This window comes from Arvicanthis niloticus, chromosome 7 (assembly GCF_011762505.2).
Source record: "Arvicanthis niloticus isolate mArvNil1 chromosome 7, mArvNil1.pat.X, whole genome shotgun sequence".
NCBI lineage: Eukaryota > Metazoa > Chordata > Mammalia > Rodentia > Muridae > Arvicanthis > Arvicanthis niloticus.
Genome location: NC_047664.1, coordinates 29,647,608 through 29,666,152, shown reverse-complemented (window position 1 = coordinate 29,666,152; position 18,545 = coordinate 29,647,608). Strand labels below are relative to the sequence as shown.

The 18,545-nt window shown below is 43.4% G+C and overlaps 1 protein-coding gene across 3 annotated transcripts in view; it reads right to left on the bottom strand.

Annotated features, from left to right (window-relative positions):
- Positions 1–4,341: 4,341 nt before the first annotated feature.
- Positions 4,342–18,545, bottom strand: part of Ddc (dopa decarboxylase) — an 87,993-nt gene continuing 73,789 nt past the window's right edge. For 2 of the 3 annotated variants that reach the window (XM_034508951.2, XM_034508952.2), the window contains exons 11-15: positions 15,073–15,092; positions 12,264–12,362; positions 9,242–9,343; positions 5,429–5,650; positions 4,342–4,756 (exon numbers count right to left, since the gene is read on the bottom strand). In XM_034508951.2, the coding sequence (XP_034364842.1) occupies positions 5,450–5,650; positions 9,242–9,343; positions 12,264–12,362; positions 15,073–15,092 (422 nt within the window). In that variant the 3' untranslated portion in view covers positions 4,342–4,756; positions 5,429–5,449. Of the gene's footprint in view, positions 4,757–5,428; positions 5,651–9,241; positions 9,344–12,263; positions 12,363–12,498; positions 14,674–15,072; positions 15,093–18,545 lie in introns of those variants that run through there. The other variant, XM_076938111.1, reaches the window with a different exon arrangement.

The window sequence follows — 18,545 nt, the reverse complement described above, 5'->3', positions numbered from 1 at the left end:
TCTTTTTTTTCATGGGCAGAAGTTATTGGACCCACAAGGAAGAAATTGCCACTTAAGCAGACAGAACCTGTCCTTGGTTGGAAGAGGTTCTTGTTTAGGTATCTATAAGTTTATAAGCATAAACTCAGACAATGCCTGTGTACAGTTCAGTTGGCTAATTTGTTTTGATCAGAGAAATAAAATGACCCAAATAATATGCATCCTCTGCCAGAAAAATTGTGTTTGGGGGCTAGCAAGATGTCTCAGGTAAAGGAATTTACTGTGCAAGCTTGGCGACCTTAGTTTGAGTTCCAAAACTCAGGGAAGAAGTGGAAGGATTATGGCACATGTGCTTTTTCCACAAACACACATCAGTAAATGTTTTTTTAAAATATGTTTGTAGACGGTATGAGACGTGGCCTGTTGTAGAGATAGGAGAGAAGATAGGACAAAATTAAATCTGTCTCTTTCTCTGAGATTCCCCGAGTATAGTTGGATTTCTCCTGATTGCTGTATCTTTCCACGTCAAACCTGCCTTGGTGAAAGAGGCCCAGTGAAGACTGGAGATGTATCCAGCCACTACTTGGATATACAGTCTATGGCAGCCTAATGTGAATGAAACACGGTCCTAATGAAAAGTTTTCATTAGATGGTGCTCTCCCCTACGACCAGAGGCAGAATTTTAACAAGTCTGACAAAGGTCTCATTAGCCTTTACATTCATGAATGGGGCAACCTTCACTCTACAAAATAGAATGAGTGAGCTTGGATTGGGCAGAAACAGAAGGGTGAGCTTCGTAAGGCAGGGAGCTGAGATTGTTGGAAAGGAGCTGACAGGTTGATATCAGCTTACTTTAGCTCACTTTTTTGTGAGGTTAGAGCAGAGGGACTTAATCAAGCTGAGGTAGTTTGGCCTCTGGCTGCTGTGAATTTCCTGTGTTTAGGAAAAACTGGTCCATGTGTGGATCCTTCTGCTTTTAGTTTGAGCAGGCTATGGGGGCATGCCATAATTCTTCCTGTGACTGTTTATTGCATGTCTGCTTTGGGGAACCACACAAGTTTTTTTTTTTTTTTTTTTTTTTTTAAAGACCTTTTCAAATATTACCAGTTTATGCAAGCAACTTGATCCACTAGTAATTTTGTATTATTTTTCCCATTACTTTTACAAGAGTATGTTATGGCACACATAGAGACATGCTCAGGAAACAGATTTTGATACCAATGAAGTGAAAACTATGAATATTTGGGAATTTATATTATTCATAAAAAACAATAAAGCAATCCTTAGGCCAAATGCTATTGGGTAAACACCATGTTTCCTCAAAAGTAGACTTTCTGAGTAGAATACCAGTAAGACTATTTTTTAGTTCATACCATCGATTGGATTTTCTAGTTAAAAGTTCAGTCCTGCCTTCCCTTGGGGTCTTGTCCTATATCCCTGTCCCCTGTTGCCCTCAAGATAATGATCTGCCACGAGGTGGCAGCTCTCTGTCCTTCTATCTTGGGCTTTTCTGTATGATGACTGGTATGTGGTCAGCCTGACTTGGATCTCCAGTTCCAGGAAGACTGTTCTTTGCTATATTCTAGACAAGAGATGTTCCAGGATAAGTCTTGGCTTTCGGCTGTGTTCAGATAAGTCTAGGGTTTTCTCAACTCTGGGTAGAAGTGCCTGTAGTTGCAAAAAAAAAAAAAAAAAAAAAAAAAAAAAACCCACCTGATGTCACACAGGCAGCATCTAGCATCACTGCCGCTAGAGGTCGCTGTGCTCCAACAAGCAACTGCAGTAAGCACAGATTTAAATGCACGTGCTACACGTCCAGGCATTCCCAATTCTCTTTTGTTTGGTTGGTTTTGATTTTTCGATTTTTCAAGACAAGGTTTCTGTCTGTAGCCTTGACTGTCCAGGAACTCACTTTGTAGATCAGGGTGGCCTTGAACTGAAGAGATCTACCTGCCTGCCTCTGGCTTCTAAGCACTGGGACTAAAGGCATGCAACACTATGCCTGGCTTTGAAATAGTGAATTCTATGTGAATAATGTATAGTTGGGATCAAAGGCAAGATTTATCCAGGCAGATAAAATGGACCTTGTCCCATAATCAGCAAATCTCCCCCCCCCCCACCACCTATCCTGAGAAGACTCTCTTCTAGTCTTGTGCTAAATAACATGATCAGAGGCTAACTGGGGAGAAAGGAGTGTATTTCATCTTTCAACTTACAATCCATCTTCAAGGAACGTCTAGTCAGGAACTCAAAGCAAGAATATGGAGACAGGGACTGAAGCAAAGGGATGGAGGAACACTGCTCACTGACTTACTTTCATGGCTTACTCAGGTAGGTTTTTTTTTTTTAATACAGCTGGGACCTGCACAAGCATGGTGCCATGCACGGCTGGCTGAGCCCTCTTACACCTATCGTTAATGGAGAATATACAGGCAGTCTGAGGGAGGCATTCTCAATTGAGGTTACCTTCTTCCAGATGACTCCAGTTTGAATCAACTTGAGAAAAAACTAACCAGCACAAGGTTAGTGGGGGGGTGGGGGGGTGGGGAGGGAGAGTCCATGCTGCAAGTGGCCACACAATTTAATAGGAGAGAAGGTGGGTTCTTGAGGCAGACTGCCTGGACAGCATCACTAACTTAGGTGCCAGTTATCTCTGTGACATTGAAAAGTGTCATCAAACCTTGTAGCGCCTCATTTTTTTTTTTTTCATCTATAAAAAGGAGAGAGTAATGCAGCTTACCTCATGGAATTTTTTAAATGAATATTAAGTTGATATTTTTATTTTTTTCTTTTTTATTTTTTTAATATTTATTTATTTACTTAACTGTCTTCAGACACACAAGAGGGCATCAGATCCCTGAACAGATGGTTGTGAGCCACCATGTGGTTGCTGGGAATTGAACTCAGAACCTCTGGAAGAGCCGTTGGTGCTCTTAACCGCTAAGCCATCTCTCCAGCCCCCAGGTTGATATTTTTAACTATGGATTGCAGCACCTGGCATAGAGTAAGTGCTGGTGTACGGTTTTGTTAACTGGGAGGAAGCTCTTCTTCCTGTTTCTAGGGCTGAGTGTTTTGGTGTCTGAGTACCATGTTGAAGAAAGGCCAGGAGATGGGATGTGCTGGTACCAACTTGACACAGCTAGTCATTTGGGAAGAAGAAACCTCAACTGAGAAAATGCTCTCACCAGATCGGCCTGGGGGGGGGGGGGGCATCTTCTTGACTGAAGATTTGTATGGGAAGACTGAACTCACTGTAGGCAGTGCTACCCCTGGGCTGATTTGGCCTCATTACCTTAAGAAAGCAAACTGAGTAAAGCAGTAAGCAACATTACTCCATGCCCTCTTCTTCAGTTCCTGCCTTGAGTTACTTCCTGGACTTCTTTCATTGATGGGTTGTGATATGTGAGCCAAATCAACCCTTTCCTTCTCTAGTTGCTTTTGGTCATGGTGTTTTATCATAGAAGTAGAAACTCTAATAAGACGGTGGATACACTGAAAAAATGAGCCGGAGTTAGACAAGATTGTAAACTTCCTGGGTTTGAACATAAGCTGAGATCTTAGACTATTTAAAGATTCAGACAGTTGTACAAAGAAATACTCCAGCCTTTTAGATAACCCCTACCTCCCATTTATGCAGTCTAGGACCCAAGCCCAAGGAATGATGCCACCCACACTGAGGGTGTCTTTCACCACCTCAAGTAACATAATCAATATAATCCCTCAGGGCATGGCCATAGGCAACCTAAATTAGAAAGTCTCCTCGATGATTCCAGATCTTGTCAAGTGAACACTTAATATAAACCACCACACTTGCTAATGACACAAGGACCTCATGTAAATGCTGTTGACAATTCTAAAGTCTCCAAAGGACAAAAATACACATATGTTGGGACTGGGGAGATGGCTAAGTAGTTAAGAGTGCACTCCGCTCTTGTAGAAAACCCACTTGGTTTTTAGCACCTCCAATTAGATGGGTTATAACTACCTAAAGTCTAGCTCTACAGGACATGGTGGCCTCTTCTGGCCTCCTTGAGCAACATGCACCCACACACAAATGCACACAAACACACACACACACATACACACACACAATCTACAAAAAATAACATTTTTTCTAAAATCAGAATGACTCCATATAAAGATCAGAGATTATTTGAGTAAATACCTAGAAATTGAACTCATGAAATCTAAGCAGAACTTGAACATTGCTAATGATTCTGAACAGTGACTGACATATAGCACATACCATATACATATACCATATACATATACCATATACATATACACATGATGACAAAATGTCTGAAAGTGTTATTCAAGTTCACAAGAATGAGTGTGAAACAAGATGCTTACTCAGTACAGTTAGTATTACACATGGGTTGTTTATTAAGTATTTAACCACACAGAGGACAAGTTAACAGCCATAGATAGTCTGAAGGTAAGACCAAAGACTGCCCTGGAAAATATTTCTATAAGGCTTTTCTGCCACCAATGGCTTTATGAGCACAAAAACATCTTATTGTCAACAGAAATCACAGCCACACAAAAAACAGAAGTTAGAGTCACCAATGCTAGCTTTCCACACAGAAAACATTTCTCCCTGGATAATACAGAAAATATTTCTTCATTGATAAGTCACCGAAAAGTCAATCAGAGGTTTCTGGTTAATTTTGGAGACACATGTGACGCCACATATAACCATGATTTCACGAAGACGGAGTGTTGGTTATTTTTCTCTTTCCAGTTTTCAGATAAACTTCTTTTCAACTTTTGATCTCTATGGGGGAAAAACATAGCATGAACTCAGAGGCTAACTTAGAAATAAAGAGAACTGGCAATGTAGCTCAGTGGTAGCGCACCAGCCTAGAAGGCCAAGATGCTTGTTGCATTCCCAACGCCACAGAAACAAAAATAAAAGAATAAAAATTAGAATTTTCTGTACTTCTAAATTGACTTCAGAGAAGGAATACACTGTTTCTGCAGTGACCCAATATAATAAATCATTTTAACTGAAGAGTTCATGTTACCAATCTGACATGTCTAACGATAAATTTTATAAATTACTCTGGCTGTGCTTCTTCTTCTCTGATAAGCAGCATGGAAGCCTGCCCTTCCTTACCATCGCAGTTTTGGTCTTGCATGAAAATCCCAGTTTCTGTTTTCGTTTAGCTAAAAGCTTATTTGGATAGTTGCTTTGGTCAGTGCTGTTTGGGGAAATCTGAAGGGAAAGTGTACACCAAGATCTATACATTATTATATATACGCCCACAGAATTCACTCTGTAGAATCATGACACATAGCATTCTTTCTGCTTCCCCTGACTGACTATGCTACAGTTTTCTCCTCCTCACTACACTGCCCCTTAGCACTAAGTGACCATGCTGGGACTGAGCTGGAATCCTGATGACATCACAGGGAAGACAGGATGTTCCTGGCACAGCTAGCTTACCTGAGGCAGCTCTGTTTTCATTCACTCTTTCTCTGCCCTCAGCACACTGCTTGCTAGATCTCTGATGTGCTCCCAGGCCAGCTGCACGTGGGCGGACTGCACAGTGCGAGCGCACACGGCAAAGCGCAGCACAAACTTGTCTCGGAGACGGCACGGAACCAAGTGGATTTTTTTGGCGCTGTTTATTCTTTGTAAGAGAGTTTCGTTCAACTGGTTGGAGCCCTGGAGGAATGAAAAGCAGAGCCATCATATAACACAAAGTCTAGTAACACCTAGAGATGGTAGACAACGGAGAAACCATCTTTACTTTTCTTTTATATGTAAGATGGCAGAAAGTTTGATGAAATGACTATGATGAGCTTAAAGAACTTAGAAGATAACTTCTCTCTGTATTATCAGAAGTTGACCTTCTTATCCACCAAGTTTGTTTGAGAAAGATGAAGGTCCCCAGAGGCACTGTCAGCAAATAGAAGAGGATAAACTATGTGACCCTGTCTCTGGTACACCAGAGCAGCTTTAGATACAGTGGAACCCACAGGAGGAGGTCTCAACAACAGAGACAATGGATCACCCCAGGCAAGGCTAGCTGTTTCCCAGAAGAATCTCAAAAGGGTATTTGTAAGTACGGGAATAGGGGATTATGGATAATCTCTATACAGCTTCTCTAGAAAGAGAATAGTCAACAAGCTGGAGACAGAGAGGCCAGAGCCCTGCACTCCCAATGACTGACCAGAGATAAGAGAACCTTATCAAACAACACACAGCAAGCCTTCACTTTCCAGCTGGGCCCCAAGTAGACAGGCTGGTAGCTAGCTGTTCTCTGCCTATTTACTCTTTTGTATAACTGTCATGAAATGGCTTCCCAGCTGCTAAGCCTTTCAGTCTAGCAAAGTGTACTGGGGGCTGGTTTTAGGCGCCACTTCCTAATCATAAGATCCTTGCAAGACTGAACCATTTATTCTGTATTTTAAGGGTCAAGAGGTAGGAGGATGCATGGGAAGGAAAGTGTCACCTCTGCCTGGACTGTGGTAGCCGGATATTGAAAACTGTTCTTGGCCTTGGACAGATTTACATGCCTCTAGTTTTGGGTCTGAGTGTGACATCTAAAATATCTTAAGTGTACAGTGAAGGAACTACAAGCTATTCATATTGTTGGTGTAGATGCTGTGACTGGACAATAAAGTCCTATTCAAGGAAGATGGAGACAGGAACTTTGGTACTACGAGGATGAGCTTCATAAAAAATACTCAGTATGAGAAGCACACACTTGAAATTCATATAACACAGAAAACAAAAACCAATTACTTAGGAAAAAGTTGTGTGCCATTTTCAATTGCTTTAGGTTAGAAAGGATTTCCATGAAGTAGGACCAGAAAGCAAACAGAAATGATCAGAGATGCAATAATGAAAAGGCAAAAGTAGGGCTTTGGAGAGATGGCTCAGCAGTTAATAGCACTGCCTGCTCTTCCAGAGGTCCTGAGTTCAATTCTCAGCAACCACATGGTGGCTTACAACTATCTGAAATGAGATCCAATGTCCTCTTCTGGTGTGTCTGAAGACAGCCACAGTATATATATATATATATATATATATATATATATATATATATATATATACATTTTTTAAAAGGCAAAAGTAAGATAAGTAAGATAAAAGGAGTCTGGCCAGGGAGGAAGGAGTAATTATGCCACTGTAATGTCTCATACTTTATGTCTAATAATGGGCCACAAGGGCCAGAAGGTATAGCTTAGTGGTAGAGCAGTTGCCTAGCAACCTGTGAGATCCTAGTTTAAATCTCCAATGCCTCAAAAAAGAATTTGGTATAGTGGATGCTACTTTAAGCCAGCAGAGTGGTGCATACCTGTAACCTTACCTTTTGAGAGATGAAAACAGGGAAACCCTTTCAAGATAGTCTTAGGCTATATAGCCAGTTTGCAGGTCACCTGGGCTACATGAGATTCTGTCTCAATGAGTAAGCAGCCACAATATATGCTTGTTGAACCCATCATTGATAAAGAGGATTGCAAAATCAGATTGGGAAAGACAAAGACAAGGGGGAAAACCATACAGTATAGTGATACAGGCAAAAAATTAAGGAATAGTGTTTGGCTAATGTGCTTCCTTAAGAAAAAAAAAAGGCATAGGAGATAACAAAGGTTCACAGAAGAAAAGGTTCCTTAGCCAAAGAGTCTGGCAGGTTCTATGTGTGAGGGCTGTGCACACTACCAGGCATGTGAGAAGGAGCAGAATCTGAGGCAAAGTGTATTTGATATAATCTTAAATTATACAAATCCACCAATAGTCTTAGCCTTGACAACAACATCATGTCAAGAGTGAAGAAGACAATCACAAAGGCTATCTTACATAGAGGTCTTTAAGGAAGACAAACATGGTCTAAAGTTATATTGTGGCAATGGCCTCACAACCCTGCAGCTATATCAGAAATCACTCAAACGGACAAGCTAAAGGCCAATATGAATTACATCTCAATAAAACTATTAAAATTAAAATATAAGCATCCTAAAAAACTGAAAATATTTTACAGCAGCATCCTACAGCAATGAAAACAAATACTTGGGGGACAGAGAAGTCAACACAATACCAAAATCAATGTTGGTAGACCTACCATAGCCCATGTTCCACACACCTAACTCCAGGGACATATATACTTGAGGCATCCCACACAGGCTACCTGGGGCCAACATTCTTGGTTGTTCTATACATCTTCCTTAGACATTACATTTTATGCTTGCAGAAAGCACGGGGCTCCTCTCTAGCACGCATGTCATAACACTAGTGCTTGATCCCTCTAGAATCTCCCATGCTTGGATCTCATCTCAAAGCTCTAAGAATCAAGATGAGGGAAGGATATGGTACATGGGGTACAGCACCATGAAAATGATGTAGCCCAGACTGTTGCTTCTCATCATTGCTGGCTAAGCTTGGACAAGGAGGGCTCCTGAAGACCTTTTGAACTGATTGAGAACGTCCAGTCAAGTGTATCTGCATGCATCTGCAGACCCAGCTACTTGGGAGGATGGCAAGTTTCAGGTCAGCTTAGGTAACATCTTGGGGCTCTTGTCTATTATTTTTTAAAAGGCTGGAAAAGGAGGCAGGTTCTGGGGATGTCACATAGTGTGGACTTGTCTTGCATCTGTGAAGCTCTGGGTTCCATCCCAGTACTGTAGAAAGAAGGAGAGGAAGGCGAGGAGGAAGAAAACAAAACATAAAACTATTGGCCTATTAAAAGCCATCTTAGTAATGGCCAGAGCATCTGGTTTCATTTATAAGACAGTGATGAGCAGGGCCTTTTGAGTAACATGGTTGTGTAAGTCTCTGCAAAGATAGCTTACTCCCATGCCGATCTGGGCAGGCTTCCCTCACAAAGAGAACACAGAGCCCAGGTACCCCCTCTGTACAGGAATCTTGCGTAGGTATATATAGCCAGATGACTGGGACAGTGGAGTTTGTTTATCAACCGGGTTCCCAGATGTGCTGATGCTGTGTGTCCACAGGTGACCTGGTTACTGAGGCCACAGACAGCTCAGCAGAGGATTACAGTTCCAGAGGTATTGGATGGACCCTGGCATTGGGTCAAGAGGAAAGCATCCAATCACATCAGAGGAAACTGGGCAGCGAGTCCGTGGAGGAGAGTCTACTGGGCCAGTTAGCCAGCCAACATGGCCTGCTTAGCACCACAGGTCATGTTCTGTAGCCCTTGGCAACTGGTACACAACTTTGCTTGTGGATGTCATGAATAATAGTTCATCGCGTTCAACAAAAATAAAGATGGCTGAAATTGGTATAGCATACCTTTAGCCGGAAGCAGACCAATCCAAGAATGACTTCCGTGCAAATTTCAAAGCGAGGGTCCTGGCGTACCAGGAACTCAAACTCATGAGACAGCTCCACATGCTGGAAAAAGGAAAGGGAAACTTGCTGTCTTTCTTATCACAACATAAGCCTGACCCTGGCCACCCAGTACTTTATATTAATTATTAATATTAATTATTCCCATGTGCTGAGCAATATCCTGCATCTTCATCAGCATTTCCTACATAGGTTGAGAAGAAACTTATCTGCCCTATACCACAAGAATTCCAGTTTCCTCAAAGAAAAAAAAAAAAAAGTACTCATTTTCTTCCATCCATGGATGTATGTTTTTAACCCCTCCTTTCTTTTATAATTTTATAATAAACATTATAAAGAAGTAGTTGGGAGACTCTAAAGAAAGAAAGGCCACCTTGACCTCCTCCTCATGATAGCTTGAAATATTGTGATAAAGCTTTACTAATTGGTAGATAGGAAACTGAGGCCCAGCATGAACAAGTGTCATAGTAAAGACCTTAGTCATACCTTGGCTCAGCTGAGATTCACATCAGCTGTATCTGATGTGGGCACTGGGGTATCACTTCTGCGGTAAGTGAGGCAGTGATCCCAGTCTGATTCCAACTTACAGATAGGAATCACCCTTACCTGCCACATTCAAGAGCTGTGTGCCCTCTGATGTGATGGTGCATGCCTGTGATCACAGCACCTGGAAAACTCTGAGTCTGAGGCCAACCTGATCTACATACTGAGCCCCAGTCTAACCAAGGCTACATCCTGAGACCCTATCTCCAAAATAATAAGATAACTTTAAAAAAAAAAAAAAAAAAAAAAAAGCCGGGTGGTGGTGGCGCGCGCCTTTAATCCCAGCACTTGGGAGGCAGAGGCAGGCGGATTTCTGAGTTCAAGGCCAGCCTGGTCTACAAAGTGAGTTCCAGGACAGCCAGGACTAAAACAGAGAAACCCTGTCTTGAAAAACCAAAAAAAAAAAAAAAAAAAAAAAAAAAGGCACCGTGATCGCATTGAATACACCAGCTTATTTAATATCTAGACGTTTATAGAATTTAAAAACTGATTAAAACCACATATGAACATTCGATCATTGTCCAAGGGCACACTTAGCTAATTGAAACCTTCTGGCACCCAGAACTAGCTTTCACAAGGCCCATCCTTTAGAGGAGCTGAAGCACACAAAGCTTGTTCCGAATTAAATGGCCGCAGAAACCATTTTTCCAAGTCATCCCACCAGGGGGCACCAAAGATTCAGGACTAAAATGATCTTCAATTAGCTCAAGCCTAGGAACACCATCTTTGTCCATTCCTATAGTCTCCTGTAAAGGCTGGATTGGGGCCTTTCCAGAAAGAGGTGTGGTGTGTCTTTAACCTGGCACAGGCTAATCACAGTGAGCTGCCCTGAACTGAGAGTCATCACCACCTTTGACAGATAAACCACTCGGGGCTTCTTTCTTATTACACACAAGTTGACTCACCCTCCTTGTCCCTTTTGCAATTGGATCAGGGGCTATCTAGAAATCTCCACACACTCTAGGTTTCTAGTTCTTTCCCTTGTGTAGCTTCTCACAACGTTTGATGTTTGCACACATTTCCTTACAACAGTTTTGTGATCTGGACAGATGCCAGTTTACAGCATGTGACGGGTACTCTGCGAACAAACGCTTTTCTGCATCCTGTCATAGAAGAGGGGCCTAAGACATTCAGCCCCGGCCTTTGGCTTCACATCTGGTAATGCAGTGGGACGTAAGGGGGAAGCTGTCACCACCACAGGCTGGAAACCACAGGCATGCTTGCCTCATCGGGATGATGTTGTGGCTTAGAAAGGACTCAGCTGAAGTCACTGGGCCCTCTGCATCTGACTAAGTGGGTAGACAAGTCCTGGCTCATAGTCAGGCCTTAGCTGTTGAAAAAAAAAAATTAGGGTAGTAGGGCTTAGAACCAATCAGTTCCTCAAGGTAGTTTAATGCATATCATACTGACCAGAATGGCTTGTTGAACAGGAGTTCCTTACTGCCCAGGAAGCCTCCTTGAGACAAAAGAACTAAATGTTATCTATCCCAACCAACTCAAAGGGTTTCTTAGTTTGGAAGGTTTTGTTTTGTTGTTGTTGTTGTCGTCTGTTTGCTTGTTTTGTTTCAATTCATTTGGTGCTAATAGGGGAGGAAACATTATGTTCTCACTATTAGAATTGCTCAGTCAAAATTGCTGCTGGATGGGTATGTGGAAAACCTTAAATTTACACAGTGCTTTTAATTAACTTCCTGGAGCTGATAGCCTATACTCTAATGAAAGTGTCCTAGAAGATACATAGGACCAGTTTGTGAATGCCCTAATCAGAAAGACCCAAACTACAGCCTGATTCCAACACTATGCTTAAAATGCTGTTTCAGACAACAGAAGATCATGGCCGCCCTCATTCTGTTTCCAGCCTGAACTTTCCAACCCAGGGGCTGGGCTTCCCCTCCCCCAGAAGCTCTTTCCTATGTAATCCAGACATTTTGGCCTCTCGCTCCTTCTCTCTCCCCCTCTCTGCATTTTCTCTCCCTGCATGCGCATGCTCTCTCTCTCTCTCTCTCTCTCTCTCTCTCTCTCTCTCTCTCTCTCTCTCTCCCCTCCCCTCTGTCTCTCCGCGTGGCGCCTAGTTCCTTGGGACCAGTGAACCCGCCCCAGAGCTGCTTCCCAAGAAACCTGCCTTTATTCAAACCTGGTTTGAATTGACTCGTTTCACTGGCAGAGAATAACTTATCACATCCATTCCTCTGTCCCCAAAGGCCTGTCCCTTCTAGGAAACTGTCCATCTCAGCTTGTATGTGAAAATTCTGATGTCCTCATGTTTATGAAAGGGCCTCGTGATGTACTTTCCAGAGCTTATCCCCGTTGTTAGGCAATGCATGATGGTGTTTGCTTACAGAGACACCTGAATTCGTTTCTGAGTTTCCTATGACCGACCGACCGTTAGAACATTACTCTGATAAACAAAAAAGGCAGTCACCTTTCGGATGTAAGCCTGCAGCCCCTTGACTCCGTACATTCTAAAAACAAACCACATTTTCAAAGAGCGAAATCTTCGCCCCAGTGGGATCTGCCAGTGCTGAAACAAAATATAAAGAACCCGTCAGTGAGAAGCATGTAAACAGCCAGGCTCCTTTTCAGCTTCTCAGTCGGCCGGTTTCTTCTGAAATCAGCCAGTGTCCTATAGAATGCCCCGGTTTTTCCCAGCCGGGATGGTGTGCAACTTGACGTGTGAGCTGGGGAGAGAAGAGGGAGAAGCTGTCTTCACATCCTGTGGAGATGAGGACAGAAGAAACACTGACCGACAGAGAGGCACTAAACTTCACTATTTTCAATGCACAGATGTCTGTTGAGTACACCCCAGAAAAGGCACTCCAGGAAGACATAGGAACGATGTGGTCCTGCCCTAGGCAGCTTCCGCGGGGGCAGGAGGTCATCCAGGCAGAGAGAGAGGGTGCTGAACTCCTTGTGTGTCTGCCTTTCTCTGCCTGGATGCACTGAAACTGCACTCCGAAACAGTATCGGCGCCTTTGTCTCACTGACCTCTGGGGAGTGACCCCTAATACCCTTTTACCAAAGAAGCCTGCCTCTGCTTCTCCTAGCTTTTCCAGACGGTCGGCTGACAGGCTGTTCACACTGGCTCCTCACATTCTTCTTGATGGTGATGGATGATGGTTGGAAATGCAATAAAAGCATGTAGGAAAGGGCAGGCATGAGACACAGGCCTGTCGGGAGGATGGCCTTGCACTACTTCCTGGCTTTCTTTGAAATTCTTTTACTTGAGCTTACAAAGGGCATGCTGGGGGGGGGGGGGGGGGGCTCTTCTTATCTAGTCCCTCGGCTCTGGGTCTCACAGAGAGAAAAAGCAGTCTCCCTTCTGGGTGGTGTTCTACAGTTGGGAAAAGCACCCTAAACTCTCCACCGCTGTCTGCCATCAGAGATAGGACTAAGAGTTAGCCTTAGTTACAATTAAGAATGAGCTCAGTGCTGCGTCTAGGAAAATAAAGTTTCTTTTTAAATACAGCCGTTCCTCCCTGAATCAGAAAGCGAGCTCCATGAAATTTGAGACAACACCAAACGTGTATATATATACTGTTTTCCCTATGCTTCTATGCCTATGGCATAATTCCTTTTGTTTGAGGCACAGTCTCATTATACAGCCCCGCTGGCATGGACTCACTTAGTAGGCTAGGTTGGTAGGCTAGGAGAGCCTCCTGCCCCTGCCTCCTGAGTACTGGGATTAAACGTGTGCACCATCATACTTTTACTCTCTAGTTTAATTTCTTATTTCTAAACTGTTTCTTTATGAAGGACTCTGGCTTTCCTGAATTATTTATTATTCAGCAGGCATACAGTTTTACCGAGACGATAAGGCCATAGGATGTACAAAATTTGTGAGTTTTCTTTTCTTTTCTTTTCTTTTCTTTTCTTTCTTTCTTTCTTTCTTTTTTTTTTTTTAATTTTGCTTCTGCACAGCTTAAATATCATTGTGGGGAAGGGGACATCTGACCTCATGCCAAGTTCACTTAAAATAATGGAGGTTCTGCTGACAATTGCTTACAGACTTGACAAGCTCTGGTTAACGTAGACTGGGAGCTTTTTCTCTCAAATGTCTGACATTAGCACCTCCACAAAAGTAATAAAAACCCAAAGCCCACATCAGTGTCAGGACAAAAAGATTGTAAGTGATCTTATCCTCAAACTACTTTTAATATTATACTCATATTATCTCTTAAACTGTGTTCTCTAAAAGGTAACTTGGATCCTAAATAGAAATGGCCTGTACAAAGTTAAGGGAGCTAATCGACTGTTCTCCTGGCCATACCCATATCTGCACAAGTCCTGGTCTTTTCCTGTGGTACAAGCTTCCCTGAAACTCTGGCCTGGGGGAAGATAGAATGAAGATTCCCTGGTAACCCGCACCTGCCAGCCTGCAGCTGTCATCAGAAGAAGGAAGGGTACTCTATGTCTAGGCGAGGTAATCCTGCTACCCTTTATTATCAGTGGCTGACATACCGCCCCAAGAATTTAGACACACTACTTCAGACAAGACGCTTTGATAGTGTCCTGCGCTCAGCATGCATACCCGCCTCCCCACCCAGCAAATAAGCCAGGTCTTTTTTTTTTTTTTTTTTTTTTTTTTTTTTGAGTCAGAGAGGCAGCAGATGAAGTGGGCCCCTTCATGTCCCAAGAGAGGCAGCAGATGAAGTGGGCCCCTTCATGTCCCAAGAAAGGCAGCAGATGAAGTGGGCCCCTTCATTTTCCGAGAGAGGCAGCAGATGCAGTGGGCCCCTTTGCGTTCCCGGCCTGGCTTGGCTTCTATTCTTGGAAGAAGCCTCCCAGCCTTACTTGCGGTTCCAAATTCCTTTCCAGAGCAAAGCTGGGACAACCTGGTGTTTTCAAAATCCAGAAAACATTTGTGGCGAATAAAAAAAAAAAAAATGGAGAAAGAAGTAAAGTGAGTAGAGGAAAGTCTGCCAAGACTATGCTCTCCTGTCCAAGAGGCTGGCTCTTCTCTGATTCTGCCCTAGCACTCCCCAGGACGCTGCCCCAAGCACAAGCAGAAGGCAGAAAAAAGGGCCACGTGGGCTGTGGAGAGACGGACCCTTGATGGACGTGGCAGGGCTACTTACTGCAAAGCCACCTAATATGTCTGTCAGAACACATTTAGAAGGTGCTTCTTGTGGCCTCCTACTCAGGATTGTGGGAGAGGAGAAGACAGCAGCAGCATAGTAGGGAGCCCTTGGCACTTCAGAGTTTGGATTACGATGGGCAAAACACTCACTTACCCTGTAGTCAGTGATGAGTCCTAGAGAAAAAAAAAAAAAAGACAAAAAGAGGCCATTAGAGAGAGGTATCTTTTCTTCCTCCAGGCGTATGTTATAAATGATGGCTTCTGTGGCAGACATGAAACTATTCAAGGACTGGCTAAGGCTACGTGCTCTCTGTGGCTCACTCAAGGTAACCTATTCAAGGGGAGTCCCTGAAAGCAGGATGCCCAGGACACATTTGGAAGGCTGAATTATTAATGGAGCTTGTGATACAAAGAATGATTCAAATAATAAGGGGCCAAGGGGTTGATTTCATCTCCATGTTCAAGGATGTTGGCTGGCATCTGGCACAGAGCAGCTGCTCTATGAATACACTCTGAGGCAAATTCCTCATCCTGGACTCGGTGCCCCCCACATTGGTTTTCAAAAGGCTCTGTAGCACTCTGATGTTCTCTGGTGCCTACAACCCTAGATCCCAGGACAACGTGAGGAAGGAAGCCCTTTGTTGAGTCACAAACCAGTTTCTAGAGTGTCCTGGACACAGACTAGGGGAAAATGGGAAGGTTGGCTACAGCCCTGCTGGGCACAATAGGGAGTCAGGCACCTTGGAAATCTCTCCCATAAACACAGGCCAAGCAAAGCATGCTGCAGCTTGCACACATCCCTGCTTTCTAGGCAACAGTAACTGCAGCATGGTAGTTTCAGCTGGAACAACCTATGCACTCACTATGCACTGCACAAGAGGGTTCACATTCTCTATTCAGGACTTCTGAAGTCATTATTTGACTTCCACTGGCTAGGATAAAGTGGCTGTGTTGGGGACATGCATAACTACCTGTCTCAGCCTATCTTTTGAGTAACTCAAAGACAGAGCCTACAGTTCTATTCAGGGTCCTCAACTCCCATCCCACACTCTGACCTTTTCTCTGGAGCCTCTTGTCAGCAAAGGAGCTCATAAACAAACTTGATGGCAGTGGCATGGTGTCAAAAAATAACCTGACAGTGACTCACAAAGGCCCAAGGTACCTGGTCATAGCTGCATGACTCATAAGTGAAAATGAATGTTTGACATCGCCTCCTCGGACTGTGTATGCCTGAGCTATCTGACAGAGTACCATTAGTCACATCTCAGCTATTTTAATCAAGTCGTTGGGTGAAACTAAAGGAAATTGAAAAGGTAGTTCTGCCAGATGAGGCATCTTTCAAGTGTCATCTTCCCCGCTGTGGGTTAGTGACTGCCATGTGGACAGTACAGAATTGTACAGTGTTTCCTCATTTGTAGGAAACACAGTGGAAGAAAGGGTACAACTGACTGCTTTAAGGAGAAGGATTTAGACATGGTTGCTTCCAGAGCAAGAGGAGAACATGAGTGAAAATGTGCTTCTTTGTGAGTCTGTTTCACTGGGGTTGAGGGAGGGCTGTCTTCAACACCTGAGCTCCTTGTACGATCACTCAGAGCTGGCAGAAACAATGCCAGCTCCTCCCCTAAACCAGCAAGTTCCTATGCCTTCATGATTTATTTTGTTGTAGGCAGCTTGTAAATGGAACTTCAAAGCAATAAAATTAGACAATGCTTAAAACTGTGAGAAATACAATATATTGACAATTGTGGTTTAAATGACAAATGTCTCCCATGGGCTCACAGATTTGAACATTTGGTCCCCAGTTTGTGGTATTGTTTAAGGAGGTTATGGAACCTTTGGGGGGCAGAGCCTTGCTGGAGAAATTTCATCACTGGGGGTGGGCTTGCCTTGCCTTACTTCCTGTTCTTTTTTTTTATTTTATTTATTTATTTTACATATATGAGTACACTGTAGTTGTCTTCAAACAAGCCAGAAGAGGGCGTCAGATCTAATTACAGATGGTTGTGAGCCACCATGTGGTTGCTGGGAATTGAACTCAGGACCTCTGGAAGAACAGTCAGTGCTCTTAACCACTGAGCCATCTCTCCAGCCCCTTACTTTCTGTTCTTACTCTCTCTACCTCCTGTATGTTGATGAGACTGTGACTTGTCCCTGTTTAGCCTTACCTGTTGTCAGGCTTTTCCCACCACAATAGACACTGTCCCTCTGGAACTGTAAGCCAAAATAAATACTTTTCTCAGTTGCTTTTGTTCATGGTATTTTAGTGTAGCAACAGAAAAGTAATTAATGCAGAAATATCTGCGCTTGGAATGTTGAATTAGGAAATCTAGTTTAACATTGATTTTTTTTCCACTTTGCAGAATAGATATTTATTAACACAGATTATATCTGAAAAACCCACTTAATGAGAGCAATGATTTCCCTCCTTTGGCAGCAGAAGTCAGCGCTTTCTGTTATATAAAAATCTCAGGCTGGAGATACAGGCTCGAATGGTAGACTGGTTGCCTAACATGCATGAAAACCTGGATTTGATCCCCAGAATCATAAACTGGGTGTGGTGGCACATTTCTGTAATCCCAACACGAGGGAGGTGGAGGCAAGACCATTACAAGTATGAGGTCACTATCCTTGGCTACACAGTTGAGTAGAAATACTTGTCAGGGAAATGTGGATATCTGTTGTCTTGGTGTCCTTCAGACCCCAGCCTATACTTATGATTTTGTACTGGAGGCTGTGGCCTACAAAGAAGGATAATAGGCACATAGAACATAGTACTTTATGTTTGTTTGTTTTTTTTAAGAATTCATCTGCGTTGTATACCGGGATTCAATGAGGAGACAGTGGCAGAGTGTCCCTGCATCTCTCTGCACCAGGGAAAATTAGAGCCACTGCTCTAATTTCAGAGAAGTGGTTTGTAACCAGGGAGGTGGTGGCACATGCCTTTAATCCCAGCACTCAGGAGACAAAGGCAGGCAGATCTCTGTGAATTCCAGGCCAGAGTAGTTTATAAAGTGAGTTCCAGGACAGCCAGAAAAACTCTGAACCTGAGGGAAAAGAAAGAAAGAAAGAAAGAAAGAAAGAAAGAAAGAAAGAAAGAAAGAAAGGAAGGGAGAAAAGAAATAGAAGAGGAGGTCTTCTGTGAAGCTATTGGAAGATGCTTTAGATCCTTAAGAGGTAGGGCCTAGGATCCTTAAGAAGTAGGGCCTATTAGGATGATGGTCTTAGGTCCTTGGAGATATGCATTAAAAATGAATTATGAGAGAAAGCCCACCCGTTTTTCTTTTCCCCTTCTCTCCCCTCTGACTTATGAAATGTCATAATGTGAGCACTTGTTTTGCTACATGCTCCCACCACGATGTGCTTCTTTCAACAAACATCTATGGGGCTGCCCCATCTTTACTTGAGCTTCTAGAACCATGAGTTAATCGCCTCAGGCATCTCACTGTAGTAACTGGCGGGCTGGCAGGCAAGCAGGCAGGCGGGAGGGCGGGCGGGCGGGCGGGCGGGCGGGTGAGGCTGACTGGCTGACTTATACCGTCACCAGGGCTCAAACACCTCATTGTGTCTGCTTTCTGCCATGGTCTCTGGGAAGCACATGGCTTAATTAGAGGCCACCCCAGTTACTGT